The sequence below is a fragment of the Pogonomyrmex barbatus genome, unplaced genomic scaffold (genome assembly GCF_055798465.1).
Source record: "Pogonomyrmex barbatus isolate J1 unplaced genomic scaffold, ASM5579846v1 scaffold1, whole genome shotgun sequence".
NCBI classification, from domain to species: Eukaryota; Metazoa; Arthropoda; class Insecta; order Hymenoptera; family Formicidae; genus Pogonomyrmex; species Pogonomyrmex barbatus.
In genome coordinates this window covers 13,248,544-13,271,098 of record NW_028297098.1, presented here as the reverse complement: position 1 = coordinate 13,271,098, position 22,555 = coordinate 13,248,544, and the positions used below count along the sequence as shown (strand labels likewise).

Genomic DNA, 22,555 nt, shown 5'->3' with positions numbered 1-22,555 from the left:
AGGTATGATTAATAAAGTATTTATAGAGTACCAACTTTATGACTCAATTTTCTTGCATTAATAAATTGACAGTGATAAATTGTAATTTCTTCCGAATATTTCGGTTGCCTTACATGGAACGCAAGCGGGGCCAGTGTGATATAAATCGGAATCGCGAATCCGATCGAGGGAACGATCAGGAGGAAGGACCTTGACAGTCATAAAGGCGCGCAGCGCGGCGCGGCGCGGCGCGGCGCGGCGTGGCACGGCGTCGGCGCAGCGTCGTCGCGACGCTTCCACGACGCGATGGTTATCGTCGCGATGCGCCGTGATCGATAAACCGGCACAGCACCAAGCACGCCCACCCCGGCAGTCGCCGTATTTTCGCCTTGCGGTGCATTTAAATATTCATATCGGCCTCTTTCCACCTCGTAACGCCGTCGTAGCCGTTAAAAAGCCCGACGTGCATGTTCAGGACATTCCAGGAGGAGGCCACGGGACAGGGTAGACGAAATGGAATCCATCCTATCGATACTGCGGCATGATGAATAATAAAACGACACGAAGCCAATGGAGAATAATAGAATAAGAAATGCAGGCTAAATGAAGAATGTCTGGGGGATGTCATTATTATTAGTAAAAAGTTAAGATGTCTACGGGTATTATCCGTGTCATGACACATCGTTAAATTTCAGCGTTTCGTGAACATTGCATCATTTCATTCATCAAGGAGAAAAGCAATTTGATAACGGTCAAAGAGCAACTCGATGAAGAGAATTGCAGGAATTTAACAATTTATCATCAACACAAATAATATCCACAAATGTATTAACTTTTTGAAGAAAGTAACCGTAGAAATCTCAAAAGTATTATTATTATTATTGGTACAATAATAGGAAAATGAACCTGATAATGGTTGCTCCTCACCCTGATAAGGGGAACTGCAATGCTCACAAAATTTATCATCACACGAATAATATCCATAAATATATTAACTTTTTTAAGGAAAGTAACCGTGGAAGTTTCAAAAGTATTACTATTCTTATTAATACAATAAGAAAATGTAATGAAGAATGTACGTCTCGCTAGCGATTACGCTCAGGATATGAATGGAGCATTACTCCTGGAGGAATACTCGGCACGAGAAACTGGATCTTGGTCGCTGCGCGTAAATGCGCACGTAAATGCGACTTGCCGTGAAAAGTTGAAAGTACCGCGTAAGCGGAGGATATACATAATTTACGATGTCCTTGCTGCGAAAACGGCGAACACTGATAATGTGCCTTACCGCGGCGAGGAGAAGCGGGAATTCCTTTCAGGGCTTCCTCGCCCATTCAACCCTAGACGCGGTCAAGGCCCTCCTCGGCTAAAAATAAGAAATCTAGGCAAAACTATCATTTTCCTGCGCGTTGCTAACGCACTCGTAGACAACATTTATTACCTGCATTAACGTTTCATAAGATTTCCAAAATTTGCAACTCAGCAATGAACTCTAACTCGGACGTAAAGACATCTTTTTCTCTTTTAATTTGACTAACAACTCCGGTTTTTTCAATGTCTCGTAATGAGTCATATAACAATGTATATATCCAATGAAGATTCTCTTCTAGCTTTGTGACAAAAGCTTTTTACGTTTGCTAAAAATCCCGATACAGCACCGGCTAATCCGCGACGTCGTAAATTCTTATCACGACCAATCGCTCTCTCGCTCTCGCTCTCGCTCTCGCTCTCTCTCTCTCTCTCTCTTTCTCTCCCTCCCTCCCTCCCTCCCTCTTTATATATACCGTCGACGATCGATCTCTCGATCGCTGGCTCGTTCACTCCATAACAGTTATGTTTCCGGGATCACCGGTCCAGGTGAATGACTGCCGACTTTCCTGACCTCGTGTTTCGATATCTACCTGCGCTTCTGTCTCGCGCTTTTAGGATTAAATCCACTTGTACTTTGGACGTTGGAATCCCTGCCGGGAGATAGGAATCATCGGTCGATTGAGACCACTCGTCGACAGAAGGGATGACTGAATTATCCAAGTATCATCTATCGGGGAGGTTTCTTAAGCTCTCAGAACTTGGGCTCTCAGAATGCAACCACCTGACGAAACTCATTACAAAACTTGATTACAAAGATTGCCATCGCAAGATTCATCGTGCGTTCTACTTGGTGTCATTTAATGTATTAGAAAGCTATTTCTAATCGGTTGATCGCACAGATAAGACGAATTCGCAAGAGAGAGAGAGAGAGAGAGAGAGAGAGAGAGAGAGAGAGAGAGAGAGAGAGAGAGAGAGAGAGAGAGAGAGAGAAATTGCGTTTGTCACTCTGTGATTTAGTGAGCTTCGAAACTAGCGACTAATTAACGCGCGAGGTATCGCGACGGTATCTGGGCCGTCGAATCTTTTATCCGCGTGGACATCACAATTTTAATCATCATGCGACTTTGCACGACTCGTCTGTCGAGGATCGGAGTGCGGGGGGAAAACGCGAATCATCCGTGTCGCACAATTAGGCAAGACCGACATTCCCGGCGCAGCCGCAGGCCGACGCGGAAGCGAAGGGAGCTTCTACAATGCGGGAAATGGCAAAGGGCTTCTCTCTCCTCCCCCCATGACGACACGGACAATTCGATTTTTGATGAGAAGAGACCAGTCTTACGAAGGAATGATGATCTATAGAAAGTTGATTGGTACAACGCATGTGTCACTCCCGATGCCAAACACGCGACTGACGAGGAGAAGGGAATAATTGACAATCGCCTTAGGAATCGCGTAATCCGAAAGGAAGCGCGTTGACCGGCTTCGTCCGAAGGTATCGACCGCCCTGCGGAATCGCATGAGGCGCTCCGACCACACCTGATGATAGGGTCGCCTCAAGGTTGTTAAGGACGATTGACTGTCGGGGAAACCGACGGGACATTCCGAGGAAACGCCGCCAATCGTTTCGTAACACGCGAATAACATGGGCGGGATGCTGCGAATCAGGGAAAAGACAACTCGACCGCGGCATCCCTCTCGATGATAGGGAAGACTTGGGAGGGTGCGAATTAACGCGGTGGAAACGACGCATCGGCGATCGATGATGGAGCCCGAGGTCTCGGGCTCGCTCCGCGCGTCCTCGATTGACAAGTAGAGTGAGTGAACGAATGAGTGAGCGAACGAATGAGTGAGTGAGTGAGTGAGTGAGAGAGTGAGAGAGAGAGAGAGAGAGAGAGAGAGAAGAAAAGAGAGAGCGGAATCATGACAGCTGATTATCGGAGTCGTCTGTCAAAGTGGTACACGCGTCGCCGCATACAGATCGTCTTGTCCACGGATGAGACTTGGAATGCTGCGAGACCTGTCTCTTTCGGAAGAGAGTTCCTTCTCGCAGGAGGTTGCGATGTAACGTATCGTCGACGGTGGTCGCAGGGCGCTAGGCTATTCCGTGGAGAAAATCAATTCGCGTTCAGTGACGTGCGACGCACGTATATGTCGTCCACGGACGACAGGCCAGGACGCTTTCTCTCTCTCTCTCTCTTTCTCTTTCTTTCTCCCTATCTCTTTCCCTCTCTCTTTCTTTTTCATTCGCGTGCGCGACAGCCGCGCTCCGAGAAAAATTTCCGATATGTTGCGACTGCGACAAAGACGACGGCGATGAAGACTACGATGATGAAGAGAAGAATAACGATGACACCGATGTTCAAAGCGTCGCAGACGAGAACGCCGATGTCGATCGTCGCGATTCTCGTGTCGACGTCGAGATCGAGCATACCAAACGCCGCGGCGATATGCGAGATGACCGTTTGTTGTAGATCACGCACGGCCATTTTGCCAGAACCCGTCACCCGTCGTGTGCAACCGCCACCACCGCCACCGTCGCCGCCGCCGCCACCACCGCCGTCGTCGTCGTCGTCGTCGTCGTCGTCGCCACCGCCGTCGCTTCTCTCTCGCCACCGGCCTCGCTTTCGACGTCCCCCCCCGCCCCCTCGAGATTCCGCGCCCCTGGGAATCTCCCTCGGCACGTCCTGCCATCCTTGGGACGGTCAAACCTCCCGCGCGGATACTCACGTCTGTTTTACGGAGTAGCAGTGACCGCGGGACCGTCTGCCTGGCTCGGGAGCGACGACGAGAATTTATCGCGTGAAAACCGGGACGACCGCCGACTATCGGTGAACACCTCGGGATCACTTCTGCGATCGGACTGGCCCCCGCGAGGTGGCGTCTGCGCATTTCCGGCGCATGCGCGACGCCCGTCCGTCGTCCGTTGAATTTCGCCGAATCTCGGGAATCTCCGACTTTTTGCAACGCCGGTGACCTCTGCTGACGCTTCGCTGAGTCGCCGTACGTTTGAACGAACACTGACGACCTCTATCGACGCTTTATCAAATTACGCAGCATTCGAGCGATCGATGATATTTATCGCCGGCGACCTAACCTCTAGTGACAGCTCTCCGAATCTCGCATCATTGTGAGAAGCGCTTGCGTGATAAGTTTTTTTTTTTTTTAGGTCATCCGATAAGGTTAAGTTTAATAAATAACAATATAACCTGTACCATACCGTTTGTACGCATCTGTCGCGATTGTTGACTCGAATACGGCCGAATTATTCATGTAAATTTGATGGCTTTTTCACAATCCAACTCAAGAGGTAATTCTTCGATAGCTTCGCATCTTATATTTTTCATATCAGATTTTGCAAACGATTTTGTTTATTTTTATTATTCTTAGAATTGCAGAATAGAAAGATCCTAGAGGAGCTACAGTTGAAGAAGCAGATGCTATTAAAGCAGGGAGTCGCGCCATCCTTAAACACGTCGTTGGGAGTCTCGTCGACTGGTTCTGCATCAAATATTGTATGTCCAGAATTAACGATGATTAAAAATTATTTTGTTTGTTTTACGTTATCATATTATGTTTCTTATTATAGGCTTCAATACAATCTAACGATGGTGTAGCAATGAGTGCATCTCAAAGGGCGGCCTTGCATAACGCACACGCTGCTTCATTCGGCTACTTCGTTACGCAAGACTCTTCCTTCGGGAATTTAATATTACCGGTTCTCCCAAGATTTGATAACAAATGAGTTATCTTTTAGATTTTTTAGATTATCTTTTCTGAAAGATATGCAGATTTATATAAATAATTAAATGTTACTAAGGACTATACAGCAATAACGTTAACTCTTTGATCTTATTCATCAAAAGATTAGATTGTTTTTTTTTTTTTTTATATAAATATTTGTTGGACGAGATTCTGTGGTGCAAACACAGTAGATGGTCTTCTAATAAAGGATGGCTGGACTTCGACTTCGTCAGTTAGAGGAATATCTGCAACAATTAGATGTATTTGAAAATCCAAAAATCTTGCTTGAACAATATGCTACAAGTGCGCATATCGCTTCACACATGTTGTACACCGCTCAATCCCAGTTCGATGACATAGAAGGTAAAAGCATAGCTGATCTAGGTTCTGGATGTGGCATATTGTCATTGGGTGCTAAGATGCTCGGTGCCGAATATGTGGTTGGATTCGAGATAGATTCTGACGCAGTTGACATACAATACAGAAATTGCAATGATATAGAACTCTTTGTCGAAATCGTGCAGTGTGACATATTGCGATTTTTGCCAGGTATATTCACATGTATATATATATTTTATTATTGCAGATTCAGATACATAATAGATACATATTATATTACAGGGAAATTTGAGAAGTACTTTGATACTATTATAATGAATCCACCTTTCGGGACTAAGAATAATGCCGGCGTCGATATGAAATTTTTGGAAGCTGCTCTCAAGCTTTCGTCCAATGCAGTTTACTCGCTGCACAAGAGCACCACGCGGGATTATGTCCTATCGAAGGCGTCGCAGCTCGGCGCGAAAGGGACAGTGATAGCCGAGCTTAGATATGACCTGCCGAGAGCTTACAAATTTCATAAGAAGGCGTCCGTCGATATTCAAGTGGATTTTATACGGTTTGAATTAAAGCGTTGATTCTTTTTCGAGGGACATGTCTGTTGAACTTTATTCGAACTTAATGCCCTGTGCCAGAGGAAGCTCGTTTCCGTAATTGATCGTGATAGTCGCGCGGCGCATATAGTGTTTCCATGCATCACTTCCGCTTTCCCTGCCTCCACCCGTGGCCTTTTCACCTCCGAACGCACCGCCTATTTCGGCACCACTGGTGCCGATGTTGACGTTGACTATTCCACAATCCGATCCGTGAGGACCAATCCACTGTATGATGAATGAAATTTAATGATTTTATAATTGTATAAATTAACTCGCATAACGTCGCAGCGTATCTGCTAACATTAGTTGATTTTACAATTTTACCTGAAATACATTTCCGATACTTTTAGTAAAGAGACTACTGCTCAGTCCTTGCTCCACGCCGTTGTTAAGATCGATAGCCTCCTCCATAGAATTCGCGTCCAGGATGTAAACAATCGGAGCGAAAGTTTCCTGCTGTACTACCTCGGCTGTAGCCGGTAGACCCGAAATGATTGTTGGTTCGACGTAGAAACCGGGTCGCTCTATTTGCTTTCCACCGAATTCTATCGTGCCGCCTGCTTCTACAGCTTTCTGGATCGCTGCCTATGACGAAAAGTGTTAATCAAAAGATTCTCAAATCAAAAGATTTTCTTTCTTCAATATGTATTAAAAAGTAGGTTTTCAATTAATGACTTTAATACTTCATTTAAAAATATTATTAATTATGAGAGCTAATGAACATACTTTATATGCATCAACTGCTGGCTGATTATGTAACGGTCCGTACAACACACCATCATTTAACGGGTCTCCAATTCTTTCTAATATGCTCTTGTATGCTGTTTTCAATTTTCCTGAAAATATATAGAAAATATATGAGAATGAAATATTTCTCTATATTCATATTTGTACACTCACCTAGGAATTCGTTTCTTATCTTTTTGTGCAATATTAATCTTCTAGTAGTAGTACACCTTTGTCCAGCTGTTCCAATACACGAGAAGACCGCTGCCCTCACTGCCATTTCTAAATCTGCATCCTGTGCGACTGTCAACGGAAAAAAAATAATTACATCGAAAACATCAACATGTTGTGAAATTAATTATTTTAAGAAGATACGTACCGATCAATGCATTATTACCGCCGAGCTCCAGCAAAGATCTTCCGAATCTTTGCTGAACTTTGAGAGCCACTTGTCTCCCTACGTTCGTACTACCGGTAAACGAGATGAGAGGTACCCTAACAACAATCATCGTTACCAATCTCTTCAATACAAAGTATTATGATATAATTCAGTGTATCTAGATGTGAACTGACCGTTTGTCATTCACCAGAGTCTCGCCGACGTCTGGTCCACCTGTAATCAAAGATGCAACAGAACCCGGGATACCGTTACGCTCCAAGACACTTGCGATTATTTTGGTGGTCGCGATTGCTACTAAGGGTGTGCTCGACGCCTCTTTCCAGACGATGGTGTTACCACAGACCATGGCGATAGCGCTGTTCCAGCCATATACCTTAAGATGTATCGGAGAATCGACAAATTAACTTCATAAAGCGGAATGATAGCGAGATTTCCCTAAAAATTATATTCACCGCTATGGGAAAATTAAATGCTGAGATAACGCCGACCACTCCTAAAGGATTCCATTTTTCCAAAAGCGCGTGGTTCTTCCTCTCCGACGGGAATAAACTGCCTGGTAATGTTCGCGACAAGCCGACCGCGTAATCGCATATATCGATGAATTCTTGGACTTCGCCTATGCCTTCTGGTAGTATTTTTCCTGCAGCATGATACATTTTGTATTAATTATAGGGAGAGATTTATATCGTAAATATTTCGATGCGCTATAATTGCAAGCTATTACAGCGAATAAAATCTTGAAACGACAAATCACCCATTTCCAAAGATACTAAGCGTCCCAACGGCTCCAAATTTCTCCTGAGCTCATCTCCTATCTGTCGTACAATATCTCCCCTGGCCGGCATTGGAATAGATGCCCATTGTGGCCATGCTTTACGTGCTTCTGTTATAGCATTGCTAGCTTCTTGCGGTGTGGATTCTCGAACTTTCGCTATCACTTTGCCGGTCGCCGGCGATATCGATTCTACTAACTGTGTTTAATAAAATTCAGTTAACTGTACGTAGTTATTTTGAGAGCGGCATATATTGTTTAACGTTTCATTTAAGATTTCCTCTTGTATAATGTATCAACTCATTATCTACTTCGATAAGACGAGATCAACGTCACGTACCTTGCCAGATCCACCCCATCTTCCATCGTAAAGTCCAGGATTCTCTGCATTAATACTTAATTGTTTTAAAAATCCATATTTTGGGTCGGTTACTAAATTCCTTGTCATTTGGAATTGAAAAATGTAATTACCACTTTTTCTCAATAATAAATGTGACATTGTCAGCAGTTTGTGATTGACTAATCGAATCCCCGAGCACGAAATAAATACATAGCTTGGGTTATCAGAATGGTACTCTTTATCGAAAGAAAGATAAAGAGGGAGAGAAGAGGAGAGATAAGACCATAAAGATATCTGAACACAACATTAATGACAAATAATAAATGGTGTGTTATTAGCTTTTCGCTTAAAAGTCTCTCTATGATAAGCAGTAAATATATTTTCTATTCGTGTTTTCATCCGTATATCAGAAACATATATTTCTGTAAAACTCGGAGCAAAATAAAATTTTTCTCTGTGTAAAATATAGGCAATTATAGACATATAAAAAGACGCGTTTTATTTGTAATAACATTTACAACATTATATCATAAAAGGATGATGCGGCAGTGGTATACACAGAATGGTAAATATTTATAAAAGGTTTGTCTTTTTTCCGTTTCATTATGGTTAACGTCTCTCGTATCTGTATTTAGAGGCACTCATAGGAGAGATTCGGTGGAAATGTTGATTTCATTTAAATGCCATTGTAGAAGTCTTATGTGTATATGGAATATTTTCGTGGCCGCAAACTCGCGCTTCAGCCTGGTCTGCAAAGTTGATAACATCTTAAGTCTGAAATGAGCTGTAGCACTGATCTAGTCAAAGTCGGTTGATCCTAAAATGAAACGATTTATTGCAAATAATTTAAATGATTCTATTGCATGCTATGCATACTACACTATGCATACTACACTTTTAAATCAAAGACTGTCAAGAATTCAGCATACCGTGGATTTGTCGAAATTTCCCAGTAAAGTGGCTCTCTGCATATCGTCTACGCCTTCACAAGTTGCCAAAAACGTTGGCAAAAAGTGGCTGAAAAACCATCCAATGTTAACAGATGCTAGACTATGAATGGCCGCGGCTATCTCATCCGCCAATAAATTGTGAGATCTGTAAATCAAACATGAGCGTATAAATGAATCGTTAATGAATTGAATATCATTAATATAAGTATCACCAAAAATGATGTTGATACCTACTGTTGAAATAAAACTGTGAACAATGCCATCAGAAATCTCTCAAGAAGATGAACCTTGAATACGGCACGTTGATAAAGTCGCCATCTAATATTTAACTGCTCGAGACTTTGCAAGCTTTGTCGGAATATATTGACATCTGATTGAAGCAGAGCTTGACCAAACGCTTCTAAAATTGCTACTAATTCTTCTTTATGTTTAACAGGCTCGTCTTCTTCAGGATGTCCAAGAGTCCGCAATACCGAGGTATTATAGAAATATTGCCAACGATGCATAAGAATACTGAAAAATAATTTTGTAAAAAGTATAATTTTTAAATGTAAATAGGATATATATGCTATCATATTATATTACCTATGAAAAAGTTTTAATAAAACTAATGTCGTGTCTGGATGGGCACTTAGGTTGCTCCCAACAGCAGGCCATACTTGACCTAAACACAGATTCGTTACCGAAGGTACGAATGCTTTAAATGCATTGCTGGGTGCTGATACGACGAGTATCAAAATTTCCAGCAACTGGTCCAGCGCAGGACCAGCAGAAATATTTTCTCTGTGAATTAACGTTTTGTTAAAACCATCCGGTATTTTAATCCTCAAATCGCAATATAATTTTTTCATTAAATCTACATAACATACAAGTTATTTATTAACGGAACATTTTTATTTTTGATCCTAAACTCTATCCATACTTAATTTTTGAATGTTATTTGAATATTATTTGATATTTTGAAAGGTAAACAGTTATGTCTCAAAAACAGTTTTGTACAAACCTGGTATAAAGTTGCAACATGCCTTGAACTGCATTTTGCATAAATTCAGGACCCAATTGTTGTTGTAATACTGAAAATGCCGAGTGTAGAAAGCTAAGTAACACTTCACATATACTCTGGCATCTTATCACATACGACAATAACTCTAATGTCCTATTTATGATTGATTCTAGACACGAGTGCAGCATCTTTTTAATAGTTGTAGACGATGATGCGCAGTCTTCTAACAGTTGAGTCAATGGCATTATCGTAATTGAAATTGTTGATTCTGAAGGCACTGGTTGTCCTTGCATACCCAAAGGCGCTGAGAGAGCCAATATCATAGTACCTAAACGCAAAATATTTATATATATTTTTGTTAAAAAAAGGATGATTCAACAGACATGGATTTAGTCAACATAATGACCTATTTACCTAACAACCTTTGCCTCATCGCTGCATCACCGGGTGGTAATACAATCCCATTTATCAATGCCCTACGCAAAACCTTAATCGTATCCGGTTTCAAGTATGGATACGTGCCTATGGAAATTAGATTCCTGAAAGTCAGTTGGTCCCATAAGATGGGTTTTAAAATGGCGGTGATACTTTGAAAGAGGTGAATGGCGGAATGGATGAGATTTGGAGGAGGTAAATGGTCGCAAGACGCGCTGTACGTCGTTGCCCAGATACACGAATCGATGCAACGTTGACAAAGTGTCTCCTTAGCCTTCTCCGTTCGTCTGGCTATCCAATGACACCATGCTTGAAGAGATGCCAAAAGCTGTGAATGTCTAATAGCACAAATCAATATATAACAAGTATCTACACGTCATATTGCATATTATTGATCGCTTTTGCATTCTTAAAAACATGAGATAGTTAAGAACTTACACCTCTATAAGATCTATTACGATAGCGGCTGGTTGAATCGCCGCTTTATACAGCTGATTATCTCTCGCGAACATACATGCATCCAAAGTTTGCGATATAACTTCCTCGGCTAACGCTTGATCGATATTTGTTTGGTCTCCTGTTGACACAATAATTATTATTATCTGTGCAATCAAAAATTGATAAAATCGTTCGACTACCTACCAATGAAAAGTGAATATAGCCTAGTTAAAGCTTGTGTAGTTGACGCGAGATCTCTCAGATGCGCGTGCACATTCGATGCTTCCGTATCATTTAATAAAATGACTCGGCCATTGACAACTGCCGCGCCTAGTTCACCAAATATGATTAACTCTTCTCTCCACGAACGATACTGAAAAAAATATCCAATATTATTAATATTTTAATAATAATGATAAGATGCAGCCAATTAGAAATTACCAATAATGTAAATATTGGAATAGGTGAAATATCAGCAATTTTTGCCAAACATTCTATATTGCATCTCAAAAAATGCTGCCATTCTGTCTCTTCCTGAAAATAAAAATTATAAAGATTTTATGTAGGCATTATCTTAAATGCCTATATTAAACATTAAATGTCTACATTTATACTTATAATCCATAATTACACTTACATTCTCATCTAAACTTTCTGTGTCAAGATCCCTCAATACCCGTGCGTTAAATTTAAAACTCATTTTTTGTAAAATCCGTTCAGCGAGGGCTAAGGCGACAGCGGAGTATCGCGACTGTGTGCTCTCCAAAAGAGTAGTCCAGACATCTAGGCAACGCAAGTACCCATTCACGGTAGAAGCTTGCTGGAATGTATGATGGCACAGTACTTCCAGTAATGTGTTTACTGGAAACTTTGAACTCGATTCCATCCTTTTCATATGATTCGTTATAAATAATTGTAAAAACTCCGTCATTTTCTCCATGTAACTGAAAAAATGCTTTTATGCTGTCACGAGAACATGACAAAACCCTTTGTAAACGCGATAGCTTCTTACCTCTCCTCTACTGAATCTAAACGTTCCATCAACTGAAATAAGCCAACGCCATTCTGAAATATCTCCAGTAACAATGTATCGGTTGCGTCGGGTGAACAAAGCGGTCTGTATAAAAGCTCGTTGACAGTAGTCAAAGCTTGAACGGCCATTTCAATTTGCTTGCCATTCTGTAGAAATACTTGTAAATGCATTGTTTGTCCTCTTCATTATCATACATTCTAAAGCGGAAATAAAATCCTACCATTGCATCATGGTACTTGGCACATGAAAAAATGGCGTCCAATAAATTACTGGAAATGTTGGCCGATACATCTATCCAACTAAAGAGATGTGCCAAAACTTCAAGAGTAGCCGTGCAGACCTCGCTAGTGCCCGTCGCTAATCCTTCAACATCCAACATTGCACGTGCTGGCGCGAGACTTTGTCCACTGGTAGGTGATGGAGGTGGCGTCACAGTCCCAGAACGACTTTGCAATTTCGTAGTCTCTTTCAGAAGAACTGTCAATAAATAGTGAATTACAAAATTATTCACAATTGGCTATATAAGTGTATGGTTTTAACCCTAATAATATATACCTGTAAGTGTATCTAAAGTCAGAGGCACTTGTGCACTTAATAATCTGAACAACTCGCTTTTCCTATGCATTGGTAAATCCTCTCTTGGTGTGGCAAGTTCTTCTGAAGCTGTTCTTAAATACACGAGTCCCAGCAGTCTTGTGTGCTTATGGCTTAACAGCTATTTTATAAAAGCGGAATGTTATGCAATTAAATATATAATACACATATAAAATACACTTAACATATGTAGTTCTCTGCTCACAAACCTGTAAAATATTGGAATAAAAATCTGGATAGAAATGTGGCCAGTCATGTCTTGCTATGTCTACCACCAGTTTTACTACTTTGTTTCTTACAAAAGACGCGACGTCTCTTTCGAGCGATAGTGTGTACAAAGTGGATCTTGTAAGAGCCCTGTCTTCCCATGGGAGAATGGGCCATCGCCTGCTGATAGTTGTCTGTTGAATAATTCAGACTGAGAGATGTCACGTTGTAATAAAGAAAAGCATTGCAATCTTATCAGTCAAGGCTGAGTCGTGCGATTACCTCCAAGGTAGACAAGGCAAACATGCTGACGTAATGGTTGCTTGTAGACGACAAGAAGTGTAGGCATGGTTTCCAGGAGTCAATCTGCCCGGCAAACTCTTGAAAGGTGCGCTCGATCGTGCGTTTCCTTTCATTCGTCGTTTCCGGAGAGAAGAACTCGGTCATAAGTTGTTCCAGATTCTGCAGAGCGGCTACATCGTCGTCCTGGAAACGTTTGCGTGTCCTTAACAGATATCTCCATCTTCATACGTTTGAGAAACTTGGCGTGATATACGAAACGAATGAGACGCAGGCGTGTCACAATTCTGTCGCGAGAAACATCGAGTTCACTTACCATGGTAGCCTTAATAAGGGATATTGCACCGCGATAAATGCAATATAAATATATAAAACGAGAGAGGTTAGATCATCACTTGTCAGACGTCATTTTTGATCATCAATCGTCCAGTTGTCCAGTGAACCCTCCGGGCAGCTTCGCGAAATCTAGAGTGCGCAGTCGCATGCGCAGTACATTCGCATTTCGCAAGAGGATGCTATCAACGAAGCAGCAGAAATTCGCGTAATTATTCGATTGAAGTAACTTTTTTTTTTATACCACAAATATATTTTATAATAGTAAAATAATAAATTTTCCTTAAATTTTCGTATGATCGAAAAATTTTCGAATTCGAATTATTTCCAATATTTGATTTATTATTTTTAATTTAACAGGGATTAAACTTTCCGAGATAATTACATTTATATTGTAAAATTGTTTTTTCTTTTTTTTCTGAAAATCGGAGTCCTCAGTTCACTCTTTAATATAATCAAAATTATCAATTGATGTAAAATAATTTATTTGAAAAATAAATAATGAAAACATGTCTAGTTTTTTTTTTTATAAATTTATTTATTTAAATTTATATTCAATTTTGCCATAGTCGCAAAACTTTGTCTTTTCCACCTGAGGCGACGCGCACACCATCAGGTGACCAGTCGACCGCATAAACTTCGTCCGCGTGACCGGGTAGATCTTGGTCTAATTTGTGAGTTTTCATATCCCAAACTGGAAGAAAGCATTTTATTTTTAATTATCTAAACTAGTAAGTTTTCTCGACGGTATGTTTACCTTTTAAAGTTGAATCTGCGCTGCCGCTGACCAGCAAACGAGAGTCAGCACTCCACGCTATCGAGTAAACCGCTTGGACGTGACCTCTCAGTGACGCGATGTACGTCCCGGTTTTGGATTCCCATAATTTAATAGATTTATCGAAGGACGCGGATGCAATTGTGCGGCCATCCGGAGAGAACTTGACGTCGTTGATAAGTTGCTGATGACCCGTCATTCTTGCTGAAAGATATCTTCACGTTGCACTTTTTTATAGTCGATTTAATTATGTTTTAAAATCGCACAACGTACCGATAGGTTTCTTCTCTTTTTCTGGCTTCCATAGGAACAATGTGAAGTCATCAGATCCGGACACAAGCCTCTCCTCGCCTACAGACTCGTATTGATTTCTTGCATATTCCAGTGTATTTGTCTTGATCTTAGTTGATCCTAATTGGAAAGGCCCAGTCCTGAGCGCGTAATCAACATTTAGGGCCAAAGTGTTCACCCAATGAGCATGGCCTTCTAAAGTTCTACATAACACACCCTGAAATAAATTTAATCAGTTGAAAATGACTTGATCAGCTGGATGTTTATGAAATTTTAACTGATATACATACATCTTCCGCTCTCCACACTTTGATAGTCCTGTCTTGAGAAGCGGAATAAATAAGACCGCTACCACCCCATTTGACACAGGTCACACTTTTCGTGTGACCAGCTAAGATTCGACTGATTTGTGCTCTTTTTGTGTCCCAAATTCGTATGTCGCTGTCCTTAGATGAACTTGCTAAATATAGGCACTCTGGATTCTTGTGATAAGGCTCCCAGCATAGAGATGTCACCCACATTTTGTGTCCCGCCATAGCCTTTCCTATATAATTAATATCAGAATAATATAAAATTTTGCTTGAAATTAATGAACATTCAACAAAAAGAATATCATTATTAAATCTCTACCGATTTGTTTGCCAGTATTGGGATCCCATAGATATATAAGTCCATTTTTACATGCAGAGGCAAGCTTGGTGCCACAAGGTGACCAGGAAATACATAAAACCCAATGTCTATGCCCCTCGCATGTATATTCTGGCGTTTGTGTGTAGATATCCCATAGTCTGACTGTTGTATCACCAGAACCACTGGCTAGATGCTTGCCGTCTGGTGAAAATGCAACAGATATGACGGCTTCCTTGTGACCTGATAAAGATGGAAAGTGTTTATATGAAATATTCGTTTTATTCGATATGGAAATCTATACTGAATTGTCAAGCAACCTTCCAAGGACCCGGTGCATCTTGTGACAGCCCTGACTTTGAACACTGCTTGTGGCTGATATATAATCTCTACGACGTTTTCGCTGATTTTAAAATCCTTGCCGATGTGCTTCCTCAAATCATCCGTGACTTCCACATTATTTATATAGAACGCCAGAGGCAACGGGGTCTCATTTTGGAGCAGAGAATTGCAGATCTCCTGCAGCTTATCCACGTTGGTGTCGATCGGCAGTTCCACCGCGCCATCGGATAAAATTTCACCAGTGTCTGATTTGAAGCAAGAGAAGACCTTCGTGATCTTATCGTTTGCCGGAGCAGCGTCATTCTCATCATCGAGTTTTCTTTTACTCATCTCGATCACTGAATTAAAAAAAAAGATGTATATACAAAATATTCCTTTTAACATAGCTTGTTGCTCGGCAGTCCTGATACTTCGCATGCATCAGCACGTGTGCTTTGCACGTTCGCTCACACGTGTTTAGAATCGATAGAGGGCAGCAAAAATTGATGGCGGTAACAGCTGATAGCAATGCTCCCTTTTCTGCGCATGCACATTAACATGGCAGAAAAGGCCAGAGGCGAAATATTAAATTGCGGGCGCAAGAATAAAATAGAAGAGAGAATAGATAGGTAAATATGTGTAAGTAAATAGAAATATATTAATATTAATAAATTGATAAATTAAAAATTAACATAGAACAAGGAGCCATCCAAAAAAGAAAAAAAAAACGTTAAATTTTTAAATAACTTGATGGAGGCAATTAATGATACATTTTTTAATCTGTATTTTGATACTGCACTGATATTATCCTTACCGCGCATGCGCGAAAAAGGGAGCTCAGTGACAACAGATAATAGTGGAGGTAGGAGAATGATTTTAGTTTGGAGGAAGAGAGTAACTTGGAATAAGTGAAAATTAAAAGTAAACAAAGTCGCGACTGCATATAGTTTTAAGTAGGTAGGAAGAAAAATGTAGGCATGATATTCGTTGGGAAAAAATAATCAGCTGATAACATGCATCTCGTTTTTATAACCGTGATTGACATTCGTGCATGCTAATGATGATTTTTTTGCTTAATATTTTAAAGAATACGACATTGTAACAAATTATCCGTGAATGAGATTTCACGATCCCAGTAAAGAGATAAGAAAATACAATGGCATCCAATTCATTGGAAAACGAACAAGAAGATAAGGAACAAGAGGACCCGATTAGATGCATATTCTTTGCTGAATTTCATCATATAGCTGGGCCGAAAATTACATGCCAGGTAATGGCATTATGAAAATATAAAAAAATGATTTATTTTCTCTATATTTACAACTTATGGAAATTATGTTACTCTATAGGTGCCTGATAATTTCATATCCAAGGACATCTTCGACAATGTCAGCGTTTATATTATACCAAAGGCACAGTTACAAAGAAGCACCATTACAATGTAAGTTTAAGCTTATATTTGAAATTACAGAACTTAATTGGTTAATTCTCTTGTGTCTTGTCTAAGAATTTTCTCTTCTAGCACACTGAAGGACTATAAAATTCTCGGATTCCCTGTGAAGATTGATGATAAAAAGTATGCAAGAAATGCGTTCTATTTCAATTTGTGTTTTGTCTGTGATGCAAACGCTCGTACCGTCCATTATGAGCCAGTAGTTAAGAAGATGTCAGATTTTTTGGTAGTAATTTTTCATTTTCAAGATTTCTTTGAGCTTTTGATATTCTGGAAATATAGCAATGTATACGTTGTAATTTCCATGTGATTATCAGATGGCTTTGGAAATAGAAAATTGCTTTCTATCTGCCTCAGATGACAAAACCAGACTGGCAGAGATGCTCGCACAAGTCATGCAAGATTTGAATCTACACAAGATGTGTACTCTGACTGGTAAATTTTTATATAAATATAATTTTTGATTAAAGCAACTCTTATGTTACATGTAACATTTTGTTAGAAGGGACTATGACATCTCATTTGAAGGTTGTGAGATTAACGCCTGAACCAAAGCCAGTTCTTGATCATCAGGTACCAATATTTCTTGAAGACAGGGAAACTTTTCAGAGCGATCAATGGGATTTGACCACACAACAAGTATTGCCTTATATCGACGGCTTCAATCACGTGGCGCGCATAGCGGCTGAGGCCGACGTGGAGAATAATTTAGTCAAAAGCTGTGTACAAAATCTCGTGTACGAGATATTTCACAAAAAATCCCGTTTCCTTAATTGATTATTGTAAGAAATACTTTTTTGTCTTCGCAGATATTATGGGGTCGTAACTTTGATCCCGATATTTCAATATAGTAACGTTTACGCCGTTACACCGAAATTAAGGAAATTGCCAGACGATATAAAATTACAGGAACGATGTATAGCATATGCTTCGAAGTCAAGTGAGTGATTCTTCGAACATTTTATATTTTAAGTACGCAGCAGTACGAAGTTTACAGAATGGCTTTTCTCACAGCTAGGCAGCCTGCGTATTTTAGAGATATATACCGTATGTATTCAAGTATGACTTACGGCGTTAGCATGAAGGATTTATGTCAACGTCTCAACCCACAAAATTTAAGAATAAATGAAAGAAGACTGGTACAATTTGGTTTAATCGAAGGACTTATTAGAAGGGTATATAATGTGAGTAGTTTTTATATTGTATATTTTTAGTATAAAGATATTAATTTTCCATTTTATAGTATCCTGTACTTCTCCCCGGCGCATCATGCAACGAAGAAGCGAAAAACAATCCAATTTATAAGTATTTCACAGGAACGTACAGCCTCGATGAAATATGTTGTAGCACAGGCCAATCGGCCGCGCAAATTGAAGATGTTATAGAGCGCGATCCGAATGTTTTAATGATATGGAAGTGATGTGAATTAATGGAGAATTGTTATAACTTAAATGAAAAGACTGCAACAATTCTCTACTTGTATATATCTATGTAAAAATTTCAAGCAGCAATGAGAATGTAATAGATTAGAACTTTTTTATTACTTTCGTTTCTCACAGTCATGTTTGTATAAATACAATGAAACCAAAGATATTCATGAAGTACGTAGTTTGTCATTTTTAAGACTGAACTCGAAGCTCTCAATTTTATTTCTTAACCTGGTCACGTAATTCATTGAATATTTTCAATCATTCGTTTTACTTCATTAATGTAAATATCGGGAACTTTGTTCTCTCTCATTTCTTGGCATTTTCGTTCCATCGCATCTTGCAATTTCTTCTTTCGCGTCGCAGCCTCTGCACGTATCGCCAGACCTTCTTCGAACACCTTTTGTCGTTCAACAATGCGTTCTCGTTCCTTTTTATTTACCTATCCAAACAAAATAAGACGACGATATATAGCAATATATATATTGTTGTAACATTTTTTTTGATAAAACAATACTAACTTGTTTTAATATTTCACTACGATGAATAAGAGCCTGTTGTTGTTTTTGCTCGAGTTCCTTCTTTTCCCTACAAAAAGCTGCTCGTTGCACGCGTACAATCTTCTCGAATTCTCGTCTGTCTCGCTCGATTTCAATGGCCTGCATTATCTGCTTATTGTTTATTTGTTCCTCTCTTTCTTTCTGAAGAATCCTTTGAGCCTCTAATTTTTTCAAAGCTTCTTCCTTTTCTTTTTGTCTCCATTCCCGTTCCACTTCCTCCTGAACCCGAGCTGCATTGATCTCGTCAATTTGCGCCTAGAAATTTATATAATCATTTATATAAATCATCTTGATTTTTCTATAATTATAATAATCTTTTAATTAAATGTTTCTTTAAAATATATCAACTAAAAAGTAACGCGCGCGCGCGCTATTGTGTGTGTGTGTGTGTGTGTGTGTGTGTGTGTGTGTGTGTGTGTGTGTGTGTGTGTGTGAGACATACAAATACGCACCAAAAATAACTGTTATCAGAAATAGGAACATTCGACATGCATTAATTATTTTAATTGTCAAAGGAGCATTTTAGCGATAACATAGACTGTAATATATTTAATTTCCTATTAAACAGAAATAGTAAAAAGCCGCGGAACGTAATTTCAAAAGGAGAATACCCACATTGTAAAAAGAGAGAGGCCTGACGTGGCGCTCATGGATTCATTGACCCTCGACAACGGATAGTTGAGACACGCAAGGATGTAGATAATTATAGAAGCATATAGAGCGATACGCCAATGTGTGTGCGATATAATTTATCACGCAAATTATTAGCATTTGCATTAGTGAAAAAATTAATCTTACGTTGTACCGTGTATAAAATTCCTTATGCGCTAACTATGCGCTGTCTAACGTGTTTTCCCAGTATATTTATGTCGTAAACTCTTCAAGTTCGATATTTAATACCTGAAACTCATACGCCTGCACCGTTCGCATCGCCACTCTAGCTTTTTCTCGTTCCCTTTTTAATTTCTCTAATTTCTGCTCCTCCGCCTTTTTAGCCTCCCTTTCCTCTTTCAATCGGTGATAATTTTGTATCCTGAAAAGTTGGATTTAATAAACATATCTTTTTCCTTTTTCAGGAAAAAATTGAAGAGACAAGAAAACTCCTGTAAAATATATACCTTAAATCTATAATTCTATTCTCCTCCTGTTCCATAGCCTTGAAATGTTTCAATTGTTCGTTTCCTTCCGCAAGTTCCTGCCGCACCTTAGCGTTCTCAGCCTCTTTATCGCGCAGCTTTTCGATCTCGTCTTGCTGCCACGCGATATTGTTTAAGTTGATGAGACGGCTTTCCTCCTGTTTCCTCTCAAACTCGAGGATCCGTTGCTCTTCATTTTCTACGATCTGCTCCTTCAGAATCTTGGCGAATTGCAGCCTCTTGGCTGTCTCCTCCTGCTCCTTTCGCGACTCTTCCTTGATGGCCCATCTCCTCTCGTCCTCCATCATCTCGTCCAACCGTTTTTCCTCCTCGAGAAGCTCCTTCTCTATCAACTTCTTCTCCGCGATCTGCAAATAGATAGCTAAATGTACAAAGATCAGAGATATTAAGTTTTCATCTTTGGGATCCCATAGAATCAGTAATTTACTTGAGCGTCACGGATAGCGCGGCATTTGGTTTCCAGGATAAGCCGATTACACTTCTGTATTTCCTCTTCTTGCTCCAGACGCATGTTGTACGCTCGCTCGAGGACATGCATCGTCCTCCTTCTCGCCTCTTCCTCGATCTCCCTCGTTCTCGGATCCTTTTCGCGGCTCTTCTTTATATCCATCATACGTATCGCCTCCTTCCGCGCCAAGCTCTCCTTCATCAGCCTCTCTCTCTCCTTCTCCGCGGCCTCCGCGGCCGCTTGTCTCTCCTCGCTCGTGATCACACGGCTGCGTTCCCTCAGATCCTCATACTCCTTCCTCGTCATGATCTTTGGATATATCGTGGGCTCCTTTGAGGGAATTAGGTACTTCCTCGTACCGCTCTTATCCCTTATTCTCCCGACCTGATTGTAAAATGAAGACGCAATTAAATCCTCCCTTTAACATCTAATATAGTCGCGAGTGAGGAAGTCACTTACGAAAATCTACGTTTCGCTTTTATGATCGATTACCCTCGAGAAGAGGGTGTAAGCTACGTTACCTCTTTCCCCTCGTACGCGTTGCTCCTCTTCAGATGAATCGGTCTGTCTCCGATGACGCGATCGCACGCCGACGGTGGATGGATCGTGTACACGCCCGCTGGAAATCTGGTGTTGCCGCGGTACTCGAAGTTACCGGACCTCGTCCTTCGTACCATGGTTTTGGTCGACATGATCACCGTTCGTCTGGGACCATCAAAGTGCCGTCTTCTCGAGGGGGGAAGGAAAACGCGTCACTCAGACCGCGGGATCTCACGCGCGTTCTCTCAACGAAACGTCGCGCCACATCGACGAGATTTCTACGATCGCCTCCCTCGGGAATCGGAACCGCGTCTTTCACACGTGTGTTTTTTTTCCCGCGGCGATGACCCGACGGCAAAAGGTGAGAAAAATAAGCCCAAAGTAATCTAAGGTGAGAAAAATAAGTCCGGAGTAACCTGATGACGGAGCCGACCGTCGTTAACTGTTTGCCGACGAGTAACCGTTCCTTTGTTTGTTCGATAGGAGGAATTATGCTATACGGGGATACAGGATACAGGTGGCCGATCACGTTTCACCGGGATCGCGTTTCGCGCCTACCGCGAAGGGACGACGATAACGGGCGATAATCTCGCTCTGGATAAGGCGCAGCGAGGTCCGCGGCGTGCTGAGTCAAAGAAAATACGATATTTTGTTATGTACAATGGGAATCGATAGAATTTGTCGTCGTCTATACGGAACACGCGAGGATACGCGAATTTCTCTCCCTCGCGATTGCGAATACATATAAATTGCATAATGAAAAGGTACATAGTATGTAACATATCGCTAGCTTATAAAATAAGAATGCTTGCGTGAGAGAGAGAGAGAGGCATACGAAAAATAAGGAGAAGAGTAAAAAGGGGAAACTCTTCTTTCTTTCCCCCTCTCTCTCTCTCTCTCTCTCTCTCTCTCTCTCTCTCTCTGTCAGCGACGCAGGTAAAATTACACTTATCGATACGTATGCGTCTATCGCGTGAGTAAAATTAAGCATAGACCACCGATAATACACAATAGTCAGACAAGATAAAGAGCAGTGCAATTTGCGAAAAATGCCTGAAAGCCCCTAAAAGCCCCTTTTTGAAAAAAAATTCCAAGCAATCAATCGTCGATCGTGAAGGACAGAAGCTGTACCTATATATATCCGCTTATATATTTTCGACGCAGCCATGCCGATCAGCTGCAAGCAGTAAACATTTAAATGTTAACGCAGTTCAAAGTTGTCACGTCACGCTATGTTCAACATCGCAACCCCCTTTGTCGTTGTTCTCGCGTACACGATTCCACCCCTGCACTTGACCTTCCCCGCCATCAGTTGCCATGAGAACGTAATTCATACTCAAGATAGCTTCGACTATACTCCGCTCTCTTTTTGCGTGTAATTTATTTCTCATCAATGTGAGTCATTGTCTTTTTTTTTTTTTATTCATCTTATACTTCTTCTTCTTATACTTCTTCTTTT

The 22,555-nt window shown here is 40.8% G+C and overlaps 8 protein-coding genes across 13 annotated transcripts in view; 3 read left to right on the top strand and 5 right to left on the bottom strand.

Moving 5' to 3' along the window:
• Nucleotides 1-4,158, bottom strand: part of Lis-1 (LisH and WD40 domain-containing Lis-1) — a 14,033-nt gene extending 9,875 nt beyond the window's left edge. Inside the window, exons 1-2 of one of the 2 annotated variants that reach the window (XM_089079395.1) lie at nt 4,018-4,151; nt 1,764-2,071 (exon numbers count right to left, since the gene is read on the bottom strand). The gene's annotated coding sequence lies outside the window, so the exon portion shown is untranslated. Of the gene's footprint in view, nt 1-1,763; nt 2,072-4,017 lie in introns of both variants that reach the window. The other variant, XM_011631484.3, reaches the window with a different exon arrangement.
• On the top strand, nt 4,150-5,123 carry LOC148938164 (SOSS complex subunit C homolog). 2 transcript variants are annotated; one of them, XM_089079589.1, is made up of 4 exons: nt 4,150-4,290; nt 4,457-4,597; nt 4,678-4,802; nt 4,877-5,123. In XM_089079589.1, the coding sequence occupies exons 2-4, from the start codon at nt 4,570-4,572 to the stop codon at nt 5,030-5,032; spliced, it is 309 nt and encodes a 102-aa protein (XP_088935715.1). In that variant the 5' UTR covers nt 4,150-4,290; nt 4,457-4,569; the 3' UTR covers nt 5,033-5,123. The 2 variants fall into 2 exon arrangements, with proteins under 2 accessions (XP_088935715.1, XP_088935705.1); XM_089079579.1 differs by lacking the exon at nt 4,150-4,290 and having other exon boundaries at nt 4,363-4,597.
• Nucleotides 5,124-5,240: 117 nt separating this feature from the next.
• Nucleotides 5,241-5,963, top strand: LOC105422186 (Methyltransferase like 5). The gene is made up of 2 exons (XM_011631480.3): nt 5,241-5,580; nt 5,653-5,963. The coding sequence occupies exons 1-2, from the start codon at nt 5,241-5,243 to the stop codon at nt 5,946-5,948; spliced, it is 636 nt and encodes a 211-aa protein (XP_011629782.1). The 3' UTR covers nt 5,949-5,963.
• Nucleotides 5,586-8,527, bottom strand: Aldh7A1 (aldehyde dehydrogenase 7 family member A1). Its single transcript, XM_011631481.3, has 9 exons — nt 8,205-8,527; nt 7,847-8,063; nt 7,545-7,732; nt 7,266-7,465; nt 7,072-7,187; nt 6,867-6,995; nt 6,693-6,802; nt 6,291-6,551; nt 5,586-6,191 (listed from the first exon to the last, which is right to left on the bottom strand). Exons 1-9 carry the CDS (start codon nt 8,361-8,363, stop codon nt 5,979-5,981), a joined length of 1,593 nt encoding a protein of 530 aa, XP_011629783.2. The 5' UTR covers nt 8,364-8,527; the 3' UTR covers nt 5,586-5,978.
• A 150-nt stretch (nt 8,528-8,677) lies between these two features.
• Nucleotides 8,678-13,639, bottom strand: ebo (exportin ellipsoid body open). 2 transcript variants are annotated; one of them, XM_011631482.3, is made up of 16 exons: nt 13,481-13,639; nt 13,147-13,350; nt 12,867-13,058; nt 12,619-12,778; nt 12,284-12,540; nt 12,043-12,209; nt 11,668-11,974; nt 11,472-11,564; nt 11,235-11,403; nt 11,031-11,169; nt 10,572-10,930; nt 10,158-10,485; nt 9,740-9,937; nt 9,389-9,667; nt 9,134-9,299; nt 8,678-9,021 (listed from the first exon to the last, which is right to left on the bottom strand). In XM_011631482.3, exons 1-16 carry the CDS (start codon nt 13,481-13,483, stop codon nt 8,944-8,946), a joined length of 3,099 nt encoding a protein of 1,032 aa, XP_011629784.2. In that variant the 5' UTR covers nt 13,484-13,639; the 3' UTR covers nt 8,678-8,943. The 2 variants fall into 2 exon arrangements, with proteins under 2 accessions (XP_011629784.2, XP_088935232.1); XM_089079106.1 differs by lacking the exon at nt 13,481-13,639 and having other exon boundaries at nt 12,867-13,075; nt 13,147-13,286.
• A 375-nt stretch (nt 13,640-14,014) lies between these two features.
• On the bottom strand, nt 14,015-16,100 carry Nle (notchless protein homolog 1). 2 transcript variants are annotated; one of them, XM_011631479.2, is made up of 7 exons: nt 15,983-16,100; nt 15,511-15,870; nt 15,194-15,433; nt 14,854-15,107; nt 14,546-14,780; nt 14,255-14,476; nt 14,015-14,191 (listed from the first exon to the last, which is right to left on the bottom strand). In XM_011631479.2, the coding sequence occupies exons 2-7, from the start codon at nt 15,860-15,862 to the stop codon at nt 14,052-14,054; spliced, it is 1,443 nt and encodes a 480-aa protein (XP_011629781.2). In that variant the 5' UTR covers nt 15,863-15,870; nt 15,983-16,100; the 3' UTR covers nt 14,015-14,051. The 2 variants fall into 2 exon arrangements, with proteins under 2 accessions (XP_011629781.2, XP_025072903.2); XM_025217118.2 differs by having other exon boundaries at nt 15,511-16,098.
• A 221-nt stretch (nt 16,101-16,321) lies between these two features.
• Nprl2 (Nitrogen permease regulator-like 2) lies at nt 16,322-18,565 on the top strand. 2 transcript variants are annotated; one of them, XM_089079424.1, is made up of 9 exons: nt 16,322-16,482; nt 16,599-16,781; nt 16,861-16,952; nt 17,034-17,190; nt 17,282-17,399; nt 17,470-17,701; nt 17,774-17,904; nt 17,979-18,148; nt 18,208-18,565. In XM_089079424.1, the coding sequence occupies exons 2-9, from the start codon at nt 16,668-16,670 to the stop codon at nt 18,382-18,384; spliced, it is 1,191 nt and encodes a 396-aa protein (XP_088935550.1). In that variant the 5' UTR covers nt 16,322-16,482; nt 16,599-16,667; the 3' UTR covers nt 18,385-18,565. The 2 variants fall into 2 exon arrangements, with proteins under 2 accessions (XP_088935550.1, XP_011629774.2); XM_011631472.3 differs by having other exon boundaries at nt 17,467-17,701.
• Nucleotides 18,487-21,248, bottom strand: LOC105422183 (cilia- and flagella-associated protein 45). Its single transcript, XM_025217117.2, has 6 exons — nt 21,078-21,248; nt 20,536-20,940; nt 20,070-20,455; nt 19,852-19,984; nt 18,913-19,206; nt 18,487-18,833 (listed from the first exon to the last, which is right to left on the bottom strand). The coding sequence occupies exons 1-6, from the start codon at nt 21,246-21,248 to the stop codon at nt 18,636-18,638; spliced, it is 1,587 nt and encodes a 528-aa protein (XP_025072902.2). The 3' UTR covers nt 18,487-18,635.
• Nucleotides 21,249-22,555: the final 1,307 nt, after the last annotated feature.

Coding starts and splice junctions, on each gene's coding strand:
- Nprl2 (XM_011631472.3), top strand. CDS start 16,668: ATGGCATCCAATTCATTGGAAAACGAACAAGAAGATAAGGAACAAGAG. Junction 16,782..16,860: donor GGCCGAAAATTACATGCCAG/GTAATGGCATTA, acceptor GTTACTCTATAG/GTGCCTGATAATTTCATATC. Junction 18,149..18,207: donor TTATTAGAAGGGTATATAAT/GTGAGTAGTTTT, acceptor TCCATTTTATAG/TATCCTGTACTTCTCCCCGG.
- ebo (XM_011631482.3), bottom strand. Junction 12,210..12,283: donor CCAAGTACCATGATGCAATG/GTAGGATTTTAT, acceptor GTATTTCTACAG/AATGGCAAGCAAATTGAAAT. Junction 9,300..9,388: donor TTCACAGTTTTATTTCAACA/GTAGGTATCAAC, acceptor TTTGATTTACAG/ATCTCACAATTTATTGGCGG.
- LOC105422186 (XM_011631480.3), top strand. CDS start 5,241: ATGGCTGGACTTCGACTTCGTCAGTTAGAGGAATATCTGCAACAATTA. Junction 5,581..5,652: donor CATATTGCGATTTTTGCCAG/GTATATTCACAT, acceptor ATTATATTACAG/GGAAATTTGAGAAGTACTTT.
- LOC105422183 (XM_025217117.2), bottom strand. CDS start 21,248: ATGTCGACCAAAACCATGGTACGAAGGACGAGGTCCGGTAACTTCGAG. Junction 20,456..20,535: donor GCGCTATCCGTGACGCTCAA/GTAAATTACTGA, acceptor ATCTATTTGCAG/ATCGCGGAGAAGAAGTTGAT. Junction 19,985..20,069: donor AATAGAATTATAGATTTAAG/GTATATATTTTA, acceptor CCAACTTTTCAG/GATACAAAATTATCACCGAT.
- Nle (XM_025217118.2), bottom strand. CDS start 15,949: ATGCGAAGTATCAGGACTGCCGAGCAACAAGCTATGTTAAAAGGAATA. Junction 15,108..15,193: donor CAATACTGGCAAACAAATCG/GTAGAGATTTAA, acceptor TTAATTATATAG/GAAAGGCTATGGCGGGACAC. Junction 14,477..14,545: donor AAAAGAGAAGAAACCTATCG/GTACGTTGTGCG, acceptor GATATCTTTCAG/CAAGAATGACGGGTCATCAG.
- Aldh7A1 (XM_011631481.3), bottom strand. CDS start 8,363: ATGTCACATTTATTATTGAGAAAAAGTGGTAATTACATTTTTCAATTC. Junction 8,064..8,204: donor GATGGGGTGGATCTGGCAAG/GTACGTGACGTT, acceptor TATTAAACACAG/TTAGTAGAATCGATATCGCC. Junction 7,466..7,544: donor CATTTAATTTTCCCATAGCG/GTGAATATAATT, acceptor ATACATCTTAAG/GTATATGGCTGGAACAGCGC.
- LOC148938164 (XM_089079589.1), top strand. CDS start 4,570: ATGGCTTTTTCACAATCCAACTCAAGAG. Junction 4,598..4,677: donor TTCACAATCCAACTCAAGAG/GTAATTCTTCGA, acceptor TATTATTCTTAG/AATTGCAGAATAGAAAGATC. Junction 4,803..4,876: donor CTGGTTCTGCATCAAATATT/GTATGTCCAGAA, acceptor TTCTTATTATAG/GCTTCAATACAATCTAACGA.